The 23,745-nt window shown below is 41.8% G+C and overlaps 1 protein-coding gene and 1 long non-coding RNA gene across 4 annotated transcripts; one reads left to right on the forward strand and one right to left on the reverse strand.

Moving 5' to 3' along the window:
* Nucleotides 1-3,745: 3,745 nt before the first annotated feature.
* On the reverse strand, nt 3,746-12,121 carry LOC132487936 (acyl-coenzyme A thioesterase 6-like). Of its 3 annotated transcripts, none has more exons than XM_060095878.1 (3): nt 11,637-12,121; nt 9,471-9,673; nt 3,746-7,637 (listed from the first exon to the last, which is right to left on the reverse strand). In XM_060095878.1, the coding sequence occupies exons 1-3, from the start codon at nt 12,091-12,093 to the stop codon at nt 7,032-7,034; spliced, it is 1,266 nt and encodes a 421-aa protein (XP_059951861.1). In that variant the 5' UTR covers nt 12,094-12,121; the 3' UTR covers nt 3,746-7,031. The 3 variants fall into 3 exon arrangements, with proteins under 3 accessions (XP_059951861.1, XP_059951863.1, XP_059951860.1); XM_060095880.1 differs by having other exon boundaries at nt 9,471-9,555; nt 11,637-12,117; XM_060095877.1 differs by having other exon boundaries at nt 9,471-9,555; nt 11,599-11,864.
* On the forward strand, nt 11,728-23,565 carry LOC132487939 (uncharacterized). Its single transcript, XR_009531706.1, has 5 exons — nt 11,728-12,453; nt 20,853-20,914; nt 21,493-21,660; nt 21,737-22,296; nt 23,438-23,565. It is a non-coding gene; the product is annotated as an uncharacterized LOC132487939 (long non-coding RNA).
* The last annotated feature ends 180 nt before the right edge of the window (nt 23,566-23,745 follow it).

Genomic DNA, 23,745 nt, shown 5'->3' on the forward strand with positions numbered 1-23,745 from the left:
GGCAAGGATATACAAGGGAGAAAAGACAGTCTCTTCAATAAGTGGTGCTGGGAAAACTGGACAGTTACATGTAAAAGAATGAAATTAGAACACTCCCTAACCCCACACACAAAAATAAACTCAAAATGGATTAGAGACCTAAATGTAAGACCGGACACTATAAAACTCTTATAGGAAAACATAGGAAGAACTCTCTGACATATATCACAGCAAGATCTTTTTTGATCCACCTCCTAGAGTAATGGAAAACAAATGGGACCTAATGAAACTTAAAAGCTTTTGCAAAGCAAAGGAAACTACAAACAAGACAAAAAGACAACACTCAGAATGGGAGAAAATATTTCCAAATGAACAAAGGATTAATCTCCAAAATATATAAACAGGTCATGCAGCTGAATATTAAAATAAACAAACAACCCAATCCAAAAATGGGCAGAAGACCTAAATAAACATTTCTCCAAAGAAGACATACAGATGGCCAAGAAGCACATGAAAAGCTGCTCAACATCACTATAACTATTAGAGAAATGCAAATCAAAACTATAATGAGGCATCACCTCACACCAGTTAGAATGGGCATCATCAGAAGATCTATAAACAACAAATGCTGGAGAGGGTGTGGAGAAAAGGGAACCCTCTTGCACTGTTGGTGGGAAGGTAAATTGATACAGCCACTATGGAGAACAGTATGGAGGTTCCTTAAAAATCTAAAAATAGAATTACCTTATGACCTGGCAATCCCACTACTGGGCATATAGCTAGAGAAAACCATAATTCAAAAAGACACATGCACCCCAATGTTCATTGCAGCACTATTTACAATAGCCAGATTATGGAAGCAACCTAAATGCCCATCGACAGATGAATGGCTAAAGAAGAAGTGGTACATATATACAATGGAATATTACTCAGCCATAAGAAGGAATGAAATTGGGTCCTTTGTAGAGACGTGGATGAATCTAGAGACTGTCATACAGAGTGAAGTAAGTCAGAAAGAGAAAAACAAATATCGTTTATTAACACATATATGTGGAACCTAGAAAAATGGTACAGATGAACCGGTTTGCAGGGCAGAAACTGAGACACAGATGTGGAGAACAAACATATGGACACCAAAGGGGGAAAGAGGCATGGGGTTGGTGTGGGGGGTGGTGTGATGAATTGGGAGATTGGGATTGACATATATATAGTAATATGTATAAAATGGATAACTAATAAGAACTTGCTGTATAAAAAAATAAATTAAATAAAATTCAAAAAATAGTATCTTGTTGAATAACATAACTGGCACTTCAGAGAAATAACTCTCATGTGATAGAAAACCATGCAAAGCTTCACCAGATTATTGAAGTACAAGTGTCTGTGAAAAGCTAATTTTCTTTAAAAAAAAACTGTGTCTTTTTAGGGGGAAATGCTTCCAGAATAAACGGTATCATGTGCTAAAAAAAAAAAAGAGAGACTCACTCGCGTTATTCTCAGACGACAAATTAGCAAAGCAAGCCTGTTTCTTAAGTCCAGTCCCTAAATCCACTGCAAGGCTCTCTGCATAAAAGGCCTCACGCACCAGGGGGCAGCAGGAAGCCGCGCAGCCGACCAGCTCGCTGCCGAGCAGGGCGCGGAGAGAAATGTGCTGTCCCTGGGCGGCGGCGGGCGCCGGGCTCAGCTGCACCGGCAGCCGACACGGCGCATGGTGGACGGTCACCTCCACTTTGAGGGGGGTTTCATCACTCCCCTCGGCATCCTGCGGAGGAGGCATCCTCCGAGCCGACCGGCGTTAGGCTCCACAGGAGCCGCATGGGCTCCACGCCCCTGAAGTCGCCGCCCAGAGCTCGGAGATCGGTCCCTGGTCGGGTCCAACACCTCCCGCCCCACTGCCGTCCGCCTCATTGTCGGCAGGCGAGAGGAAGAGGCGGCCTCGATCACTGAACCCCAAAGGGCCCCGCTCCCTGGGGCCTAAGCCTTCCACTTTAATACCCAGTAGGTTTTTGGTTAGTCCAGTGTTGGGCTTGACGGCCAGGGTCGCGGCCTTTTGGGAGGAAAGGGATGATATGGACACAGACTTCTGAAGCTGGACGGGAGTCCCGGGAGTTCGGAGCACGGCCTGGGCCGCCAGTCAGTGGGTGCTGGGATCTTCGCGGCTTTGAGCGCAGCCACACAGACGTGGCTTGGGCGCAAGGGGAACCGGGCTCAGTAGGCGGGGCGGGGCCGGCCGTAGTGCAGCAGGAGGGGCGGGGCCCGGCGGGGCGGGGCCCGGCGGGGAGAAAGCAGCCCGGGGCTCAAGAGGACCTGGGCTGGTTCCTGGGGCGTCACTCAGTAAAGAGCTACAAAATGCGGCGACTTAGGAGGGCCCGGGGTCGGTTGTGCTTTTGGAGATCCCCAAGTGGGACCGTCCGGAAGAGGCAGGAGCTTATCCCTAGCCTACCCTTCGACATGTCGAGAATGAGAAATTAATGATTTCCGAGAGAAAATGCATCCGGTCGCCTTCTCTAAAATCCCTCTCTGGCCATCAGGGGACACTGTTCCGTAAACTTAGTTGGAGGCTACATGTACTAGGCTCCCGCCACATTCCTTTTCTTGCTTGAGGTTATTTTTGCCTGGATTAATAAAGACTGTTAAAAAAGAAAAAAAGAAAAAACGACTGTCGAGATTAAAGTTTAAACGTTTCAGATGAGGCAGAGTACAGATGTATACACTGTGGAAATAATCTATATTGTCCTGTGGCCTGGCATAATTATTAAAAATGTATATTTTTACATGCAGGGAAAAAAACTTACATTATATGACATTTATGGTTTGTTTGTTTAAAGAAAAAGGCGTAGAACTCACAAAATAAAACCGTCCATGTATACAAAATGGTTCTGGAAGGCTACACTTCAAGTTGGTAACAGTAAATACCTCTGGGAGAAGACTGCGATTGAGTAATGAGTTAAGAGGTTTTTAAATTTTACCTGTATTACTTGAATCTTTTACAGTGAAGAATGTACTTATATATGTAATTTAAAATTTGTTTTCCAGTGTAGAATTCTATCTTAAAATGTACATGTAAAATGAGGTTAATTAACCCAGGTAAAACCATTTTATTAAACTGCTGTGTCAAGTAAGATGTGTGGATATGTAATCCTGAATTCACTTTGGAACAATCTCATTTTCAGATATATATCTTATCCCTCTTACCCCATAAATAAGATTGTAATTATCATGTATTCTGATTTATGGATGGAAAATATTTGCCACTGAAAGCACATGGATACTGGACCAACAACCCTGTCTTTTTGAAAAGTACTTGTTTAAAGTCTCTCTGTCTTTGGAGAATACATGGCTGACTCCCAGTTTTAGAAAACAACTTTATTTATTTTATTTTATTTTTTTGCTGTACGCGGATCTCTCACTGTTGTGGCCTCTCCCGTTGCGGAGCACCGGCTCCGGAAATTTATTTTTTTTAATAAATTTATTTATTTATTTATGGCTACGTTGGGTCTTCCTTGCTTCACGAGCACTTTCTCTAGTTGCGGCGAGCCGGGGCTACTCTTCGTTGCGGTGTGTGGGCTTCTCATCGCAGTGGCTTCTCTTATTGCGGAGCACAGGCTCTAGGCACGTGGGCTTCAGTAGTTGCAGCACGTGGGCTCAGTAACTGTGGCTCACAGGCTTAGATGCTCCGGGGCATGTGGGATCTTCCCGGACCAGGGCTTGAACCCGTGTCTCCTGCACTGGCAGGCGGATTCTTAGCCACTGTGCCACCAGGGAAATCCATAACTCAAATAATTTTGACTTCTGCTGCCCACATCCATCATTATAGTGGCCATGAATATTGGATGTTGTGCATCCTCTGCATGTACCACCTGAAAAAACAGAATGCTTTCCACAAGCTTTTATCTTCTTCCCAGTGTGCAAAGACCATTTAAAATGAATGTACACAATAGCTTAACCATGATACTCTGAAAGAATTAAGAAGTGTTTGTGGTTTTCAGTTTGCTGAAATTTGTAACAGGTTTATACAAATATTTCTTAAAGGATCAGTGGTTGACAAAACCATGTATCAATATTTGCTTTCAAAATGGTTCATTGGCCTTTCTCATCCTGATGGAAGTACATTCAAGGGCATTAGGCGTACAAACAAAAGCAGAACAATGGGCAGAATTTCGGTTATATTTTCTGATTTTTTTTTAAATATATGATCCAATTTTTTTAAATTTATTTATTTATTTTTGGCTGTGTTGGGTCTTCGTTTCTGTGCGTGGGCTTCCTCTAGTTGTGGCAGGTGGGGGCCACTCTTCATCACGGTGCGCGGGCCTCTCACTGTTGCAGCCTCTCTTGTTGCGGAGCACAAGCTCCAGACACGCAGGCTCAGTAGTTGTGGGGCATGGACCTAGTTGCTCCGCGGCGTGTGGGATCTTCCCAGACCAGGGCTCGAGCCCGTGTCCCCTGCATTGGCAGGCGGACTCTCAACCACTGCGCCACCAGGGAAGCCCCTGATTTGTTTTTTGTTGCTGTTGTTGTTTTTAAGTGTCTACAACTAAGTTTCCTTTAGGCTTCAAATTCCTTGAGCCATTAAGCATCAAGGAAAAATTACTGTCATTGAAAAACAAAAATCAATATGTTAAAAAATGGTTCCTTATTTCTTATTATTTTAAGTCTGAACTCTCCATCTCCCTCTCATGGGTGGGTCAAATAGTGGGCAGTGGGGGGAGCGCTGGTCACACCCCTGTGTCTGTGATGCCTGTGGCAAAAAGACTCTGCTGGAATAGGTCTCTACGGGTGAGGAGAGCTCAATAAAATGGTGGTTTCCAAAATAAATACATAAATCTGAACTCTCCAATTTGGCTTATGGAGCCTCCATTATGGGACCCTAACTTACCCTTGACTTTCCAGCTAAGTAATCCTCACCAGTCAGCTCTGCACTATTTGAGCTTATCGCCGCAGGTTGGAAGGCTGTAGAGCCAAATGGTCAATGAAGGACTTTGGAGTTGGACTGGCCCAGTTCTCTCATCAACCAGATATATTTCTTAAACCTCGTGGGTCTCAATTTCCTCATCTGAAATAATAAGAGCTAATATTTGAGAGTTTAAATATGTTATGTGCTTTACTTGGATGACCTCATTTAATCACAACGGCCCAATGAAGTAGTTTCTATTATTATCACTATAATTATCCCCACTTTAGAGATGAGGAAATCGAGGCTTAGAGAAGTTAATAACTTACCCAAGGTCACACAGTAAGCGATGGAGCCTGGGATTTATATCTACTGTAGAGGCAACCTTGAGGGTACTACCCTTTACATCATTTAATGTTTCTTAGTAAGACAGCCTTTGGGAGAAACTGATTTCTAAGCTTTGATTTTATTTTATGAAGGTTGTAAATTTTGTGTAACTGATTAGGTTTCCTTCTCTGCATAAACCACTAGAAAACAAATGACTGAATGAGTGGCCCAATGAAGGCAAATATATAGGCCTCATAATAAGCACTATTGTGTTGGCCTCATTTCTGGCTCCATTTTATGGATACCTTTTCTCTTTTTCCCTTTTAATTCACATCTACCATATTTTAGGTAGCTTTGTAACAACCTGAAATTCTTTTTGAAATCTTAGAGACAGGGGGCCATGTATAATCAACTCTGAGGGGAAAGTGACCAAATATCTTAGTCAGTATAAGGCATTCCAAGGCTACTTTATTAGTAAGGAAGAAATTAGGATGTAGGGCCATCCCTACACCTAGTGCTTTAGTACACAGATATGTTTAGTCATCACCCTCATGTTTAAGCTTCTGGTGTTACCTTTCCGCCCCTCACTTCTCTCACCCTGCCAGCCATTTTCCTTATAACTTCTTCCTATGATACCCCATCCCAAAGGCATCTCTAGAGTAGCAGGACCACCTCGGAGTGAGTTAAAGCACAGGCTCTAAGGATTCAAATCACAGAAAATTATACCCATAGTGAATAAATACACTCAACACGTATTTTTAACAACTGGTCAAAATTAAGTTACCTCTAAGGAATGCTTCTCCTCATTAGATTAAAATCTAATGGGCATTTGCTTGAATAGACTCAAATTGGTGAAAGATAGTATGTGCCCAGCAAGCTAAGTGATGTGTCTCAGAAAAATATTCCTACACTCAGGGAAGACCCTCTGCTCTGGTCTCATGACTCTAGATAGTGCCCAGTATAAGGCAATGGGTTGAGATAGACTGATCCCAGTCCTTCCCAGTAGGAAGGTAATAGGAACTGATGGTGCCAGGAGGAAGTCTAATTTGTCAGGTATAACCTGACATCCAAAGATTAAGTCCTGAAAATCTATTGGCATCAAGGCATTCCTCTAGGTAGCCAAGTACCGAGATTGAGAATTCAGATGGTAAATACAGAGGAAGTATATCAACAGTATATATCAATAAACTGTTCTGCTTACAGCAATTATTTTTGTAAAGGATTCAATTTTACTTTGTAAAGTATCCTTTGAATTTTAAATTCAAAATTTGTAAAGGATACTTTATCAGTAAAGAAGAAATTGAAGTCTAGGGCCTCATTCATAAAATAAAAGCAAAGCTTAGGATACTAAGTATGTCAATGCCCCCAATCTTCAGAGTGGGGTTCAGAAACAAGAATGAAGCAGAGTCCAGTCCTTAAGGAGCTCAAGCGCGCAGGTTCCCAAGGTTCAGACATGGTCGGTTAGGACCCAAAGAGTATATGAGACTCTTAGCAGTACAAAAGCTCAGTCCTCAGAACCAGAACACAAGGCCAAATCTAGGCCAGCAGTTGAGACTTGGGCAGGCACTTCTTACATTTTTCCTGCTTAAGGTTAAGATTGGTCCTACGGATAAGATCAGAGTTAAGCCTATACACTGGGAAAAGTTCAGGGGAGAAAGGGATGGACCCAGCAGTGAAGAGAGTAGTGTTGCTAAGGCTCAGAATCCAGTAGGACCTGACAAGGAAGCTGAGATGGTTGCTTTGTTACAAAAAGGTTCCCAGGTTCTCTGGAAAACCTAATACACGTTGTATGACTAGGATTTTTATTAACAGTATATGGTCTATGATTACAATGTTACAATTTGCTGGGCTTGACAGATTTTTTACCATTGAGGTGTTTATGGAAGAAAGTTTGGATTTGCTGCCAGGCATCTACCTGTGCCCTTGAGTAAGCCTTTGGCTCACCTCCATAGAATACTGGTTGGTCCAAAACTGCATGCACAGAGGCGCTACAAAGAGGAAAATAAGGTGGATCAATACAATGGCCAGTTCCTGGGTAGTAGATTATCTGGGGTCTGTCTTTCCCATGGGCTTGTAACCGTTCAGAGGCTATCTGAGCATAGAATTCACTCTTCCAGTTATGATCATCCATGCCAACGATAAATAGGAAGGGTCCCTGGGCCTTTTCCAATGGAATAAGACTTCGGTGGTTGGGTTTCTCCAATGGGTCGTTCCAAATATCCACCAAATTCAAAACGCCTGACTCAGTGATTTTATATTTTCCTGGGTCACTGCTGAGATTAGGAATAATCATATCCTTGTAATGCAGAGGAACTATTGTGTTGGCCACACAGGCATTAATAACTACAGTAGCTGTGATGCCCTTCAAGAAAGAGGCCATTGAGAGACACAGGTCACCTCCTTTGGAGAAGCCAAGAAGCCCAACACTAGGGCCTTTCACCTGATGAAAAGACAGAAAGAAAGAGAGAGAGAACAAGTCAAGAATTCATAAATGGAGAACTTAAACTGTGATTTTACATTGTCTAGGAAGCTTTCTCAAATGTCATTTGCTTTCCTTTCTTATGCAACAATCCACAAAGTGCAAACGTATCTTCTAATAAGCAAATCAATTTTTTTAAATTTTGGCTGTGCTGGCACAGCATGCGGGATCTTAGTTCCCTGACCAGGGATTGAACCCATGTCCCCTCCATTGGGAGCACGGAATCTTAACCACTGGACTGACATGGAAGTCCCAAACAAATCAATTAATTTCCTGGTACACAGGCCCTCCACTAACATTTATGGCGACTAGGTCAAGAGTACACACAGAGGCCCATATACCCTATACCTAAATACTTAACAGTTATAAATATTTGAAAATTAAATAAAGTATATTCTTTTCTGCTACCTTGATAAATATACCTCCATAACAACTTATAAGGTCAGGTTCAAATTTTATATCTTGGAACTTCCTGGAGTTCTGTACTAGAACATGGCATGGGGGGAGCGTCAGCCCCTGGCCCTAGTCCCTGGTCCTTGGCCAACACTCTTTCTCTTCCCATCCCTGCCTGGCTCCATCATGTACCATAAGGGACCTCTCACACATGCGTTTGGACACCCCAGCCTATATGCTTAAGGCCTAGGTGTATTCACATTAATGGACCCAGAGAAGAGGCATAGGGCCTGGAAGCAGGATCAGAGCTGGTTGGCAGATAATTCTGCGGTTCCAGATCCAAAGGGCATGGTGTGAGGGGCACATGAGTTCCAGGTAGACACATTTCCTTGGTCCCTCAAACTCCGCACCCTGTGGTCAGGGATGCAGCCAAAGGAAGGCCAGAGAGTGGTCATCTAAAACAAAAGGTCCAGAGCAGAAGCCCCTCTTGCCTAGGTCTAAGGGCAGAACTGATAGTATATATTGGTCTCTTCTTGTTCCTGGGGGCTTATATCCAATCAATAAACCAGTCATCACAGTTCATGATCATCTAGGTTTTAGCAGCTCTATTGAGACCAGTCCCTGAATTCTAACAGAGTTAGACCTTGCAGTCCATCTTACTCCTTAACATTAGAATGTTTGGGTTTCTTTAAGTCTAGATAGTAGCAAAGACTATGTATTCCATTGATAATCATACCAAAATGTTTTAATTAATTTTTCCAGTCTCATATAAGAACTTTCTCTACAAAACCACAATACCATTAACACACTTAACAAAATTAATCGTTCCTTAATATCATCGAATACACAACCCCTATTCAAATGTCACCAATTGTCTCAAAAATCTCTTTACAGTCAAACTTTTTTCTCTATACATTTATATTATTCTTTTTGTTTTTTGGGGGGGCCGTGCTGCACAGCTTGTGGGATCTTAGTTCCCCAACCAGCGACCAAACCCCCATCCCCAGCAGCGGAAGCGCGGAGTCTTAACCACTGGACTACCGGGGAAGTCCCTACCTTACTCTTACAAATGAGAAAAACTGAATTCCAGAGAGGGAAACTGCCTCATTCAGGATTATAATGCCACTTGGTGGTAGACACAGAACCAGAACTTAAGGTTAGTAACTTTTTAGTGTAGCTCTTTGAATTCTGGTCAAGAACTAAAGGGAACTAAACAGTTGAGTCTTAAGGGATTGGAGGGAGATGGGCAGAAATGAAAATAATAATCCTAACAACTTTTGAAGGAGCCTTTGTGTCTCATGGCATATTCCCAGCCCTGGGTGTCCTGGTAGAGCTTTTGGATCCAGCCCTGTGTCTGCTCTACCCCCGCTCCTCTGCATTCAGGTGAGCACCGGAACCCACCTTTGGATGCTGCAGCATGAAGTCCACAGCTTCTTCAAAGTACTCCAGGCACACGTTATTCAAATATTCAGGGAGGTCTTCATATCTGAAATAAGCCAGAGCAAGCACAGCAAAACCATGTCCAGCCAGGAGGCTGGCCCTGTATTCACAAAGGCCACCACCACTTCCAAAAAGATCGAGGATTCCAGGGAATGGTCCTGTGCCTGGAGAGCACCACAAATCATAAGGAGTTTTAGACACTCAAAAGACATTCTTGGGTTTCAGATTTTGGCAGTCAGCAAAGAGAAGTTTTTAAAGCAAGGAAGGTTGTGGGTGGGAGTTTTGTGGAAAAGGACCCTTTTTACTTTTTTTTTTTTTAATACACTTTGGGGAGAAGGGAGGGGGAACAAAATGCCTTATTTTCTCCATAATTTTTCATATATTTGCAAAAAACAACGATAATATAAACCAAATTAGAAATAACATAAGATGAAATGTACATTTTCCACCAAATTTTCCTCAAAGAAACCCCCAAAAAACTGAGAATGCTTTGACAGCTGTAAAGCGCTCTACATATACAGGGGATTATTAGAATATACTCCCCACCTCCTTTACACCCCCTGCTCCAGCCTTAAAGAACGCCATTCCTAAATGTGCTATGTTCGCTTTGGCCCTGGAAATGGTGTACACTATTCTCCTCCCCTCTCCACCACTTCTGAACTGGTTGACTCATCAGTCTTCAAATCTAAGTTTAGATCTCCCTTCCTGGAAGACTTCCCAGATGCCCTGCAAGGCTGGGTTGAATTACATAGCTTTTTATATGTTCCCACCAGCACCCTGGGCCTGTACCTCCCCTATCATAGCACTTACCACACTTACAGATCCAAGTATAGTTGCCGGTATCCTCTATTAGGCGGTAGGTACAGTGAGGCCCATGTCTGAATTTGCTAGCTACTGTTTGTAGCATAGTCCTTGATTTAACACATATTTGTTAAATAATTGAACTTTTCTGCATTATTTACAAAAAGCCTTTGAGTCAGAAAACAATAAATTTTAAATGGGCCACAGAGTAGATACTAAAATAGTTAACAACTGACTTGATTGAAATATCGCAACTGGGCAGTGAAAGATGGTTTTTTTTTTTGAAAGATTTTTTAAAAAATTAAAGTCTTTAGGAGATTCTTATTGAATCAGTCAGTATGATTTATTGAGCTCTTATTATATCCCTGTGTAAGCCTCTAGGCATACAGAGATATGGAGATGTATAAGTCCCAATTCCAGACCCAGGAGTTCACAGTTGAGTGGGCAGTGCTAGTTAAGGCTGTGAATTGCTGAAGAGCTGTAAGAATAAAGCAGGGCCTCCTCTTTTGGAGAATAATCACAGAATTCAGTTTAGGAATTCTGTGAGCAGTGGCAACTCCAGCATTTCTATATAGCAGGGGTTTCAGTCAGGAATTTGGTTGGAAGGGGTGGGTCAGTTGTCTTGTTTACAGGCCACTTTTACCTACCAAGCACGTTCTTTTTACTTAGACTATGGTTTCTCAACCTTAGCACTATAGACATTTTGAGTAAGATATTTCTTTGTTGTGGGGCTGTCCCGTGGATTGTGGATGTTTAGCACCCACCCACTAGATGCCAATAGCACCCTCTCCAGTTGTGACAATCAAAAATGTCTCCAGATATTACCAAGTGACCCTGGAGTGGGAGAGAATCATCCCAGGTTGAGAAACACTGACAGACTGTTTATTATGGAGGAAGGGGACCTTCAGGGAGTTTTTTGTTTGTTTTTTAGTATTATGGGACACTGCCTCTATCTCTGGGTTTTAGTTTCCTTTGAAGTTTGATGTGAAAGAAGGCCAAAATCACTCCTGCACACCAGCAGAAGTCACTGCCTAATATTAGTATCTGAGACACAGCTGCATGGCTGGCACATAGCAGCATAAATACACTTTCTGAGTACTCTGAACGAACTTATAGCATATAGCTAAGGGAGTGGCAGTACCTCCAGGAAGTGCCCTGAAATTTAGAGGCGAAACTTCCACCCAGAATTCATGATAGACTTTGGAGCTTGGGGACGAATTTAGGGAAGTTCCACAACCACGGGGTTCCCTAGCCAGGCAAGGGGCCGCCCAGGGTCTCAGGACTCTACCTGGCTTTCCACAACAGCCTGGGAAGTGGGCTGCTCACCTGGCGGCAGGAAGAGCGTGGCGCGCACCCGGCCCACGCGCACGGGCTCGCGTCGCACCCCCGGCGCCAGGAAGTCGCGCTCGTGCACCGCCCGGCCCAGGAGCCCTCCGGTCTCCGGGTCGTGGCCATCGAGCACCTCCAGCTCCACGGCGAAGGGCGTCTGCACGTCCCGCTTCACCAGCCGCAGCAAGGGCTTCTCGGGCTCCAGAGCCCAGAGGAGCCCCATGGGCTCGAGGCCCGTGAAGCTGCCGCCCAGCGCGGGCGCGCGCTCGAGGTCCAGCTGGCCGTGGGCGTCGGCGCAGTAGCGCGCATGGGCTCGGAAGAGCGCGTCCTTCTCGTCGCGCAGGGACGCGCGCAGCGTGACCGGCTGCCCCGGGACCAGGCCGCGCACGGCGATGCGCACCGGCTCGTCCCAGCGGCAGCGGCCCGCAGGCTCCAGCGTCACCGTCGCCGCCATCCGGATCCCAGCGGAGAAGGGGCGGCCCGGCTGAGTCAAGGGCAGGGCCTGGCGTCTCTCCACCTCCCTGGGAGGCAGTCGCAATTGGAATGTTTGCGCTGCTCCCGTTGGGCGGCCGAAGGTACACTTGCTGAACCTTTGTGAGGTCTCCTGGAGTTTGTGCAATCCACTACTGCCTGCCTGGAAGAGTATCTGCTAAAATAAGAGTTTTATGGTAATTATTAATCCTGCGGTCCAATATGGCGAGTGTCGAAATAGAAGTACAAAGATTGCTGACAGCTAAAGGATTGGGAAAGATACCTGGCAGTTCCAAGAAGCTTGAGTATTGTTGACTTTAAAAAATGCACAGCGTGAAGAGTTGTGAGTTAAGTTTTATTTGGGGTTTATTTGGGGCAAAATGAAGACTGCAGCCCGGGAGAGAGCATTTCAGATAACTCTGAGAAACTGCTCCAAGGAGACGGGGGTGGGGGGTGGGGCAGGAGCCAGGATATATGAGTTTTGCAACCAAGGGAAGGTAGTCGGGAAGTCAAAAGATTATTGTTAATTAAAGAAAACCAGATATCTCAAGTTAAGGAATTTAGTGCTTTTTCTATGTATGGGAAGATGCAAGAGTCTGGGCTCACTGAAATCATTCCTTTGATATGCACCTCAGCTGTCTGGGGCCAGTACCCTGTATTTTCACATCCTGAGTTTCCTCAGGGCTCATTGCAGGAAGTGGCTGCAGTCTGATGGCTGCTAGATGGCAGATATTCCTTTCAGCCCTGAGTTTCCTCAGGGCTCACCGGCTCACGTTGGAGGGTTGCAATCGTTGATGACTGTGACATCCTTTGTTTATTGATATGGCAGGAAATATTCCATTTATAAATATTCCAGGGCTTCCCTGGTGGCGCAGTGGTTGAGAGTCCGCCTGCCGATGCAGGGGACACGGGTTCGTGCCCCGGTCCGGGAAGATCCCACATGCCGCGGAGCGGCTAGGCCGTGAGCTATGGCCGCTGAGCCTGCGCGTCCGGAGCCTGTGCTCCGCAACGGGAGAGGCCACAATAGTGAGAGGCCCGCGTACCACAAAAAAAAAAAAAAAAAAAAAAATTCCATTTGATTTATAAATATTTGATTTATCAGTATTAAAAAGCATCCCAGGCGATTGTAATTCAGGGGATCACTGGAAACATAGTCCTAATCCTACCCTTAACCTTCAGTCCTTTACTGAGCCTTTTTCCTAGAGCTAAGGATACCTACAATGGCTTCCAGAGCAGGGAGATGTTTCTGGAGAGAGAACTTCCTGGGTACCAGTCTGATCCTGCTCCTTAACAGCGTGGTGATCCTTAGCAAGCTACATAATTAAGCCTCTGAATCCACTTTCCTTATCTGTAAAGGATTTATTGTGATGGTTAAATGGGCAAACATATGGCCTGACACTGCACTGATACTGTAGTAGGTGCTCAGTAAGAGTTTTGTTCTTCAACTCACAAATCTGATCACTGGCAGTGTCCGTGTTTTGTTTGTTTGTTTGTTTTGTTTTCTTCTTTTTTAAATTAATTAACTTTTGGCTGTGTTGGGTCTTCGTTGCGGCGTGTGGGATTTCTCTGGTTGCGGCGATCAGGGGCTACTCTTCGTCGCGGTGTGCGGGCTTCTCATTGCGGCGCCTTCTCTTGTTGAGGAGCACAGGCTCTAGGCACGCGGGGTCAGTAGTTGTGGCACACGGGTTCTAGAGCGCAGGCTCAGTAGTTGCGGGAGCGCAGGCTCAGTAGTTGTGGCACGCGGGTTCTAGAGCGCAGGCTCAGTAGTTGTGGCACGTGGGCTTACCTCCTCTGCCACAACTACTGAAGCCCACACGCCTAGAGCCCTGCTTCGCAACAAGGGAAGCCACCGCAATGAAGAGTAGCCCCCGCTCGCCGCAACTAGAGAAAGCCCACACGCAGCAACGAAAACCCAATGCAGCCAAAAATAAATAAATAAAACAAATCAATTTATTTTAAAAAATGCTGCTATGAACATTGGGGTGCATGTATCTTTTCAAATTAGTATTTTCATTTTTTAAAATAATTTTTTTAAACAGAAACTTATGATTAGTGTACAGGATCTAACATGTTTTTAGAAAAATATAAAGTGCCCAAATAATCCCAACTTATACAGGTGACACAGACTTTCTGGGTCCAAATGAAGCATTCATGAAGAAACACATTTAAAATCAGTCTAGATACATATTTACATTGTATCATACAGGTAAAACTATCTTTCTTGGCTTTGATGTTACTCTGAGGAAAAAGAAAATCAAACCATAAAACCAGAAAACCAGTTATAACTCTCAGCATGCTCCACAGATTCTTAGTAATGTATCTCATTAATATTAATGCCATAGTATCTAATTTTCACCTTTAAATGAGAGTAGTGTAAAACCCCCCAACCTCAGGCAGTCTGGGTGTTGTGAGTGGTCACAATTTCAAATGCAAGTCCAACTCATCTGACTTTAGATTGGACTGACATGCAACATAGATCCTGGACCATAGTTTTTTCATATTTTCTGGATATATACCCCAGAGTAGAATTGCTAGATCATTTAGAACTATTTTTAATTTTTTGAGGAATCTCCATACTGCTTTCCATAGTGGTTGCACCAATTTACATTCCCACCAACAGTGTACAGGGGTCCCCTTTCCTCCACATCCTCACAAATATTTCCTATTTGTAGTCTTTTTATGATGGCCATTCTGACTAGTGTGAGGTGATATCTCATTGTGGTTTTGATTTGCACCTCTCTGGTGATTAGCAGTGTTGAGCATCTTTTCATATGCCTGTTAGCCATCTATACATCATCTTTGGAAAAATGTCTGTTCAGGTCTTCTGACCATTTTTTAATTGGGTTTTGTTCTTTTTGATATTTCGTTGTATGAGTTGTTTATGTATTTTGGATATAACCCCCTTGTTGGTCATATCATTTGCAAATATATTCTCCCATTCAGTAGGTTGCCTTTTCGTTTTGTTGATGGTTTTCTTTACTGTGCAAACCCTTTTAAGTTTAGGTAGGTCCCATTTGCTTCTTTTTGCTCTTATTTCTTTTCCCTTAGGGAACAGATCCAAAAAAATATTGCTATGATTTATGTCAAAGAGTGTTCTGCCTGTGTTTTCTTCTAGTAGTTTTATGGTTTCAGGTCTTATATTTCAGTCTTTAATCTATTTTCAGGGTTTTTTTTTAATATTGTGTGAGGAAATGTTCTAATTCCATTGTTTTACATGTAGCTGTCCAATTTTCCCAGCACCACTTATTGAAGAGACTGTCTTTTTGTCATTGTATATTTTTGCTTCCTTTGTCATAGGTTAATTGGCCATAGGTGTGTAGGTTTATTTCTGGGCTCCCTATTCAGTTCCATTGATCTATATATCTGTTTTTGTGCCAGTACCATGCTGTTTTGATGACTGTACCTTGATAGTATAGTATGAAGACAGGGAGCATGATACCTCCAAGTTTGTTCTTTTTTCTCAAGATTGTTTTGGCAATTCAGGACCTTTTGCTTTTCCATATAAATTTTAGGATTATTCTACTTCTGTGAAAAATGTCTTGGGTATTTTGATAGGAATTGCATTAAACCTGTAGATTGCTTTGGGGAGTATGGCCATTTTAACTATTAATTCTTTCAATTCAAGAGCACAAGATATCTTTCCATTTCTTTGTATCATCTTCAATTTTCTTCATCAGTGTTTCATAGTTTTTAGTGTATAGGTCCTTCACCTTCTTGGTTAAGTTTATTCCTAGGCAATTTATTCTTTTCAATATAATTTTAAGCAGGGTTTTTTTGTTTCTCTTTCTGATTGTTCATTATTAAGAGTATAGAAAAGCAACATATTTCTGTATATTAATCTTGTATCCTGCAACTTTACTGAATTCATTTATTAATTCTAATAATTTTCAGTAGTTTTAAGAGTTTTCTATATATAGTATCATGTCACCTGCAAATGGTGACAGTTTTACTTCTTTCCTTCCAATTTAGATGCTTTTATTTCTCTTTCTTTTTTGATGCTGTGGCTAGGACTTCCAACATAATGTTAAATAAGAAGTGGCAAGAGTGGGCATCCTTGTCTTGTTCCTGAATTTAGAAGAAAGGCTTTCAGATTTTCACTGTTGTGTATGATGATAGCTGTGGGTTTGTCATAAATGGTCTTTATTATTTTCTGAAATGTTCCTTCTATACCAACACTGATGAGAGTTTTTGTCATGAATGGATATTGAATTTTGTCAAATGATTTTTCTGCATCTATTGTGATGATCATATGATTTTTATCCTTCTTATTGTTAATGTAGTATATCACACTGATGATTTGCAAATATTTGACAATCCTGGCATCCCTAAAATAAATCCCACTTACTGGGATATATGATCCTTTTATATATTGTTGGATTCAATTTGTAACATTTCATTGAGGATTTTTGCATCTATATTCATCTAAGATATTGGCCTGTAATTCTCTTTTTTTGTACTGTCATTGTCTGGTTTTGGAATCAGGGTAATGGTGGCCCTGTAGAATGATTTTGGGAGTGTTTTGTCCTCTTCAATTATTTGGAATAGTTTGAGAAGGATAGGTATAAACTGTTCTTTATATGTTTGATAGAAGTCCCCTGTGAAGCCATCTAGTACTGGACTTTTGTTTGCTGGGAGTTTTTAAAATTACAAATTCAATTTCACTACTAGTGATTGGTCTTTTCAAGTTGTCTTTTTCTTCCTGATTCAGTCTTGGCATAGTGGACATTTCTAGACATTTGTCCATTCCTTCTAGGTTGTTCTGTTTGTTGGCTTATAACCGTTTATGGTATTGTCTTATGGTTATTGGTTGTTATTTCTCCTCTGTCATTTCTTATTTTGTTTATTGGATCCTCTCTCTTTTCTTCTTGATGAGTCTGGCTAAAGGATTATTAATTTTGTTTATCTTTTCAAAAAAATAGCTCTTGGTTCATTTCATTGATCTTTTCTATTTTTTTTGTTCTCTATTTTATTTATTTTCTCTGTGATCTTCATCATTTTATTCCTTCTGCTGACTGTAGCTGTGTTTTTTCTTTTTCTAATTCCTTTACATTAGGTTGTTTATTTTAGATTTTTCATGTTTCTCCAGGAAGGCCTGTATCACTTATAAACTTCCCTCCTAGAACTGCTTTTGCTGAATCCCATAGATTTTGGAAAGTTGTGTTTACCAGATAAAAGAGTCAAAGTCAAATAAAAATTCTATTGAATTAGGGAAAAGGATAGATGAACACAGTGAGAATTTTAACAAGGAACTAGAATATATAAAAAAGACCCAATGAGAAATGAAGAGTTCATTAACTGGAATAAAAAACACACAAGAAGGAATGAATAACAGATTAAGAGATACAGAAAACACATAAGTGATTGGGAAGACAGAATAATGGAAATCACCAAAGAAGAAGAGCAAATAGAAAAACAAATTTAATAGGTGTTCCCTGGTGGCCTAGTGGTTAGGATTCTGGGCTTTCACTGCCATGGCCCAGGTTCAACCCCTGGTCAGGGAAGTGAGATCCTGCAAGCTGTGCAGTGTGGCCAAAATAAAATAAAATCCCAGCTCTATCACTTAAAAAAAAACAATTAAAAAAATGAAAATAGTTTAAGAGATCTTTGGGATAACATCAAGCATACCAAAATTTGCGTTATGGGGGTTCCAGATGGAGAAGAGAGGGAGAGAGAGAAGGGGATCTAGAATGTATTTGATGAAATTATTGCTGAAAAATCCCCAAACCTGAAGAAGGAAACAGATATTCAGGTACAGGAAGCACAGAGGGATGAACCTAAACAGACCCACACTAAGACATATCATAATTAAAATGGAAAAACTTAAAGAGAGAATTCTAAAGTTAGCAAGAAAAAAACCAAAGAGTCATATATAAAGGAAACTGCATAAGGCCATTAGCCGATTTTTTCTGCAGGCCAGAAGAGACTGACATGAAATATTTAAAATGCCAGAAGGGAAAAATCTTCATCCTAGGATACTCTACCCAGCAAGATTATTGTTTAGAATTAGAGAAATAACTTTTCAGAAAAGCAACAAGAAAAAGAGTTCATCAATAATAAACCTACCCTAAAAGAAATGTTAAAGGGTCCTCTCTAAGTGGAAAGAAGTAAGATTCCATAGGAAAGGGAAAATCCCACTAGGAGAGGAAAATATGAAGTAAGAGCTGAAGATTAACCACTTAACTTAAAGAAGCTAGTATGAAGATTCAAAGATAATAAACTGTAAAATCAACTATAACTACAATGAACAGTTAAGGGATAAACATGAAAATGTAAAACATGATATCAAAAACACAAAATATGGGTGAGGGGAATAAAAAATGTAGATCTTTTAGAATGTGTTTGAACTTAAATAACTGTCAGTTCAAAACAAGTAGATTTAGATATAGTTCATCATATATGAAAGCTGTGGTAAACACAAATCAAAAACCTACAATAGAGGGGCTTCCCTGGTAGCACAGTGGTTGGGAATCCGCCTGCCAATAAAGGGACATGGGTTCGAGCCCTGGTCTGGGAAGATCCCACATGCCACAGAGCAACTAAGCCCATGCACCACAACTACTGAGCCTGCACTCTAGAGCCTGCGAGCCACAACTACTGAGCCCACACACCACAACTACTGAAGCCCGCGTGCCTGTAGCCCATGCTTAGCAACTGCAACAAGAGAAGACACTGCAACGAGAAGACTGCGCACTGCAATGAAGAGTAAACCCTGCTTACCCCAACTAGAGAAAACTGCACACAGCAATGAAGACCCAACACAGCCAAAAAAAAAAGAATAAAATAAATAAAATTTAAAATATATATTAAGAGAAAACCTACAATAGGTACACGGAAACTAAAGAGAAAGGAACACAAGCACACTACTAAAGAAAATCATCAAACCACAAGGAAAGAAAGAAAAAGAAGAAGAAATAAACAGAGAAGAAATACAAAAACAACTGAAAAACAAGAAACAAAATGACAATAAGTACATACCTATCAATAGTTACTTTAAATGTCAAATTGACTAAATGCTCCTAAGACATAGCTGATTGGATTAAAAAAAAAACAAGACCCATCTATATGCTGTCTACAAGAGACTCACTTCAGAACTAAAGACACAGACTGAGGGTAAGAGGATGGAAAAAGATATTTCATGCAAATGCAAATGGAAATGACCAGAAAGTTGGGGTAGTGATACACATACCACACCAACTAGACCTGAACATAAAGGCTGTAACAAAGGCAAAGATAAAGGAATCAATACAAGAAGAGGATATTACACTCGTTAATGTATATGCAACCAATACAGGGGTACTTATATATACAAAGCTATATTAACAGATATAAAGAGAGAAATTTCAATAATACTATAATAGTTGGGGACTTTACCAACCCACTTACATCAGTGGACAGATCATCCAGATAGAAAATCAATAAGGCAACAGTGATCTTAAATGAGACAATGGGGGAATTCCCTGATGGTCCAGGACTCAGCGTTTTCACTGCTGGGTGCCCAGGTTTAATCCCTGGTCGTGGAACTGGGATTTCACAAGCCTTAGGGTCCAAGAGAGAATGGACCTGTTGGACCTAATAGATAGGATATTACACCTCAAAACAGCACAGTACACATTCTTTTCAAAGTGCACATGGAACATTTTCCAGGATAGGTCACATGCTAGGCCAGAAAACAATCTCAACAAATTTAAGAGGAAAGAAATTAAATCAAGCATTTTTTCTATGTGTATTTTAAACCCCACAATATGTTATTTGTAAATATTTATATGCATATTTAACCTTTTTCATTATATTCCATTTCTTCCTTCATTTCCATATTTCCACCTTGAGTCATCTTCATTCTGCTTGAAGAACACTCTAGTTTTTCCTTTATTGCAGGTATGCTATATTAATTCTCTCAGTTTCTATTTTTCTGAAAATGACTATTTTGATTCTGTTAATTATTTTTCAATCAATTTTATGAACAATATATACTTTCATATTTAAGAATCAATTTTGCTAGAATAGGCTTCGAGGTTGTCAGATGTTTTCTTTCGACACTTTAAACATTTTTCAATGGTTCCTGATTTCCATCATAGCTGTGGAGAAGTCAGTTGTTAGACTTACTGCTGCTTCTTTGAAGGCTGACTTTTTTCTGTGGTTGCTGGTAAGATTTTTTAATCTTTGTCTTTCTTTTCTGAAGTGTTTCATTGCCTTTTGCTACATAACAAACAATTCTGTGGACAGATTGCTTTTTCCAAAGATGATTATGACAAATAACTTCCATCTCACATGCCCTTCTAGAAACTTGCCATTCCCCTATCAGGAGATAGTCTATACACATTTTCCTTGCACCTAATGTCTCTGTGTCTGCCTCAACCAGTAGAGTACAGCTGAAGCAATGATATGTGACTTCCAAAGCTAAGTCATAAGAAGGCCATGCATTTCTGCCTTCCTCTCTTGGACCATTCACTTTTGAAACCCAGATATCATGCTGTGAGGAAGCTCAAGCAGCCTGTGGAGAAATTCATATGCACAGGAATCACAACTGGCTTTAGGACTAGGAGGCAGGTAGAAATTGGAAGGGTTCCAGGGAGACGATTAGTGAAAGCCTAAAGGGACTCATGAAGGCCATTATTGATGACCTAAAGGAAAGTAAAATAAATTTACTGGAAGCTAGAGGCAACACTGACACGTGCAGTGATGTGAAAAAGGGTAAATATACCTCATGCATTCAATGATCTAGCTGAAGTGATTTCCCCGCAGAGTACCGACAGTGACACCTGGCTTCTCCTTGCTGCCTATGACAAAAGATACAAGAGGAAGAGGTGAGCTAAGAATGAACTGCTAAATAGGAAGCAACCAGGACTTGCCAAGCTTGACAATAATACTGTTTCTCCTTTCCAGCTTCTCCAGATGGTAAATTATTCTGTAATTAAGACAGAACCTCAGAGCAAAGTCAAACCTAGGGTGGGTCTGTGGGAGAGACTTTGTAAAGACCTCAAAGATTCAAGGTAGTGCTTCATAGAACATTTCAGAATGACAAAGGTCCTCTAAAGATTTTAAGGTGTACCTAACAGATCCTGTCTATTATATAACAGAATTTATGGGAGTCTTAAGGATGTTTGCCTGCAGCATTCTTCCAAGGAGCCCCAGATAGAAAAGTTCCTATCTCAAACAGATTTGTAGTGGTGTATTGTCTAAGGAAGTGAACCCCACTGATATTTTTTAGAAAACCTACATAATTCTTAAGAGAATGGTTCTGGTGGAAGCACAATGAGTTTGAACTAAAAGAGACAGAGACAGTGCAAAACAAAAAGAGATCTTTGGATGCCTCATCTTTTTCATCCAGGAAGCAGATCCAGGAGGCTTTTTTGCTAATTTAAGTTTCTTATGGGAAATATAGGTTTCAACTCAGAGGGTGGAACCAAGAGCTACAGATAACAACTCACAGAGAGTAAACTGAGCACCAATGGAAGAATTGGCAACATGTTCTCAGCTGGATTTCAGAATGGCTAGGGGCCAGTGAGTGTCGTGTGCCTCCCATAGTCCCCATTATTGAACAGGAATATCTGTAAGAATTACCTTATACCTGCCTACCGTCGTATTCTGGATGTCTGTGTGTGTGGACAGCTAACTTGTCTCTTTAGTTCACAGATCTTCAGATTGAGAAGAAAGATACTCAAGAAGCTATACCGAAGGAATTATACCTGAGGAACTTCATCTGTACCTGGACCTGATATAAATGATACAATCTTAGACCTTGAGCCTGAGCATGATGCTATAATGGAATGAGACTTTGGGCGGGGGCGGGCTTTAAAGGAGGGATGGCCATATTTTACAGGTGGGAGGAATGTGAACCTTTGTGGCTAGAAGGCAGATTTTCCAAAGGTGGTTACAATGTTTCCCATTCCACCTGCTCTTTTAGAATCTTTCCACTCTCCTTTTGAGAGGTGGACTCTATGTTTTCCTTGAACTTGGTGGGTCTTTGTGATTGCCTTGACCATTAGTGTACAGCAAGCGTGATGCTGTGTAGCTTCCAAGACTAGGTCAAAAACATGCCATACAATTCAGCTTTGCTACGTTGGGATGCTCACTCTTGGAACCCAGCCCAATTAGCCATTGTAAAGGCCCACAAGGAGAGAACTGAGACCCTGTGAACCATAGCCCTGAGATCTTAGCTGACAGCCAATACCAACTTGCCTGCCATGTGAGTGAGAAAAATTAATGGTTAATGTTTTTTTTAAAAATAAATTTATTTATTTATTTTGGGCTGCATTGGGTCTTCTTTGCTGTGCATGGGCTTTTCTCTAGTTGCAGAGAGCGGGGGCTACTCTTTGTTTTGGTGCGCAGGCTTCTCAATGTGGTGGCTTCTCTTGTTGTGGAGCACGGGCTCTAGGCACGGGTTTCAGTAGTTGTGGCGCACAGGCTTAGTAGTTGTGGCGCATGGGCTTAGTTGCTCTGCGGCATGTGGGATCTTCCCGGACCAGGGCTTGAATCCGTGTCCCCTGCATTGGCAGGCGGATTCTTAACCACTGTGCCACCAGGGAAGTCCGAGAATGGTTAATGTTTTAAGCCACTGTGTTTTGGGGTGGTTTGTTACAAAGCAATAGATAACTGAAATGCCCCCCAAAACACAGTCACATAAAACAATATTTTGGGGCTTCCCTGGTGGCACAGTGGGAAGATTCAAATGGCTGGGGGCTTGAATCATCTTGAGGTTTTTTCAGTCACATCCCTGTAATTGGGCTGAGATGACTCAAAGGTTGAGCTCATTTGGGACTATTACAGGAAGAGCTTACAGTTGGCCTCTCCATGTATTTGGGGCTTCCTCACAGCATCACAGCCTCAACGTTGTAAAACTTCTTAGGGTGGCTCAGGGCTCCAAGAGTAGGTGTTCCCAGCAAACAAGGTGGGATCACCTTCATGGCCTTTACGACCTACCTTCTGAAATCATAAAGCATCAATTCTGCTGTACTCTACTAACTGAGGCAGTCAGAAACCCATCCAGATTTGAGGGGAGGGGACATAGATCTCCCACCTCTTGGTGGCAGAAATGTCAAAGAATTTATGTTAATGAATTCTATGTTATAAAACTGCCACAAACAATTTTTCTGTGATGTGTTAAATATGGTTAACTTGCTTGAGGTTTATGGTTGTTATGAACTGAATGTGTCCCCTCAAAACTCATATGTTGAAATCCGAAACCCCAATGTGATGGTATTTGAAGGTAGAACCTTTGGGAGGTTGTTAGGTTTAAATGAGGTCATGAGAGTGAAGCCCCCATGATGGGATTAGTGTCCTTATGAAATGAGGAAGAGAAACTGGAGCTCCCTCTCTCTCCCTGCCAGGTAAGGACACAGGAAGAAGACAGCCGTCTATAAGCCAGGAAGAGGTGCCACCAGGAACTGAATCTGCCAGAACGTTGATCTTGGACTTCCCAGCCTCCAGAACTGTGAGAAATAAATGTCTGTTGTTTAAGCCACCCCATCTATGGTATTTTGTTATAGAAGCCTGAGCTGACTAAGACATAGTGCTGTTGGAATATGTGGCTGATGTCTTTGTCAGCTTTAGAAAATTCTCAGCCATTATCTCTTCAAATACACTTACACAATACTTTGTAGACTTGATGTCAGAGAAAGGGATGATGATACCTCTA

Source organism: Mesoplodon densirostris, chromosome 4, assembly GCF_025265405.1.
Source record: "Mesoplodon densirostris isolate mMesDen1 chromosome 4, mMesDen1 primary haplotype, whole genome shotgun sequence".
Lineage (NCBI taxonomy): Eukaryota > Metazoa > Chordata > Mammalia > Artiodactyla > Ziphiidae > Mesoplodon > Mesoplodon densirostris.

Bases quoted from the DNA above. Each gene is read 5' to 3' on its own strand.
- LOC132487936 (XM_060095878.1), bottom strand. From the start codon at position 12,093: ATGGCGGCGACGGTGACGCTGGAGCCTGCGGGCCGCTGCCGCTGGGAC. The intron at 9,674-11,636 runs GTGAGCAGCCCA...GGTGCTCTCCAG, and splicing joins CACGCTCTTCCTGCCGCCAG to GCACAGGACCATTCCCTGGA. The intron at 7,638-9,470 runs GTGGGTTCCGGT...TCTTTTCATCAG, and splicing joins TCATGCTGCAGCATCCAAAG to GTGAAAGGCCCTAGTGTTGG.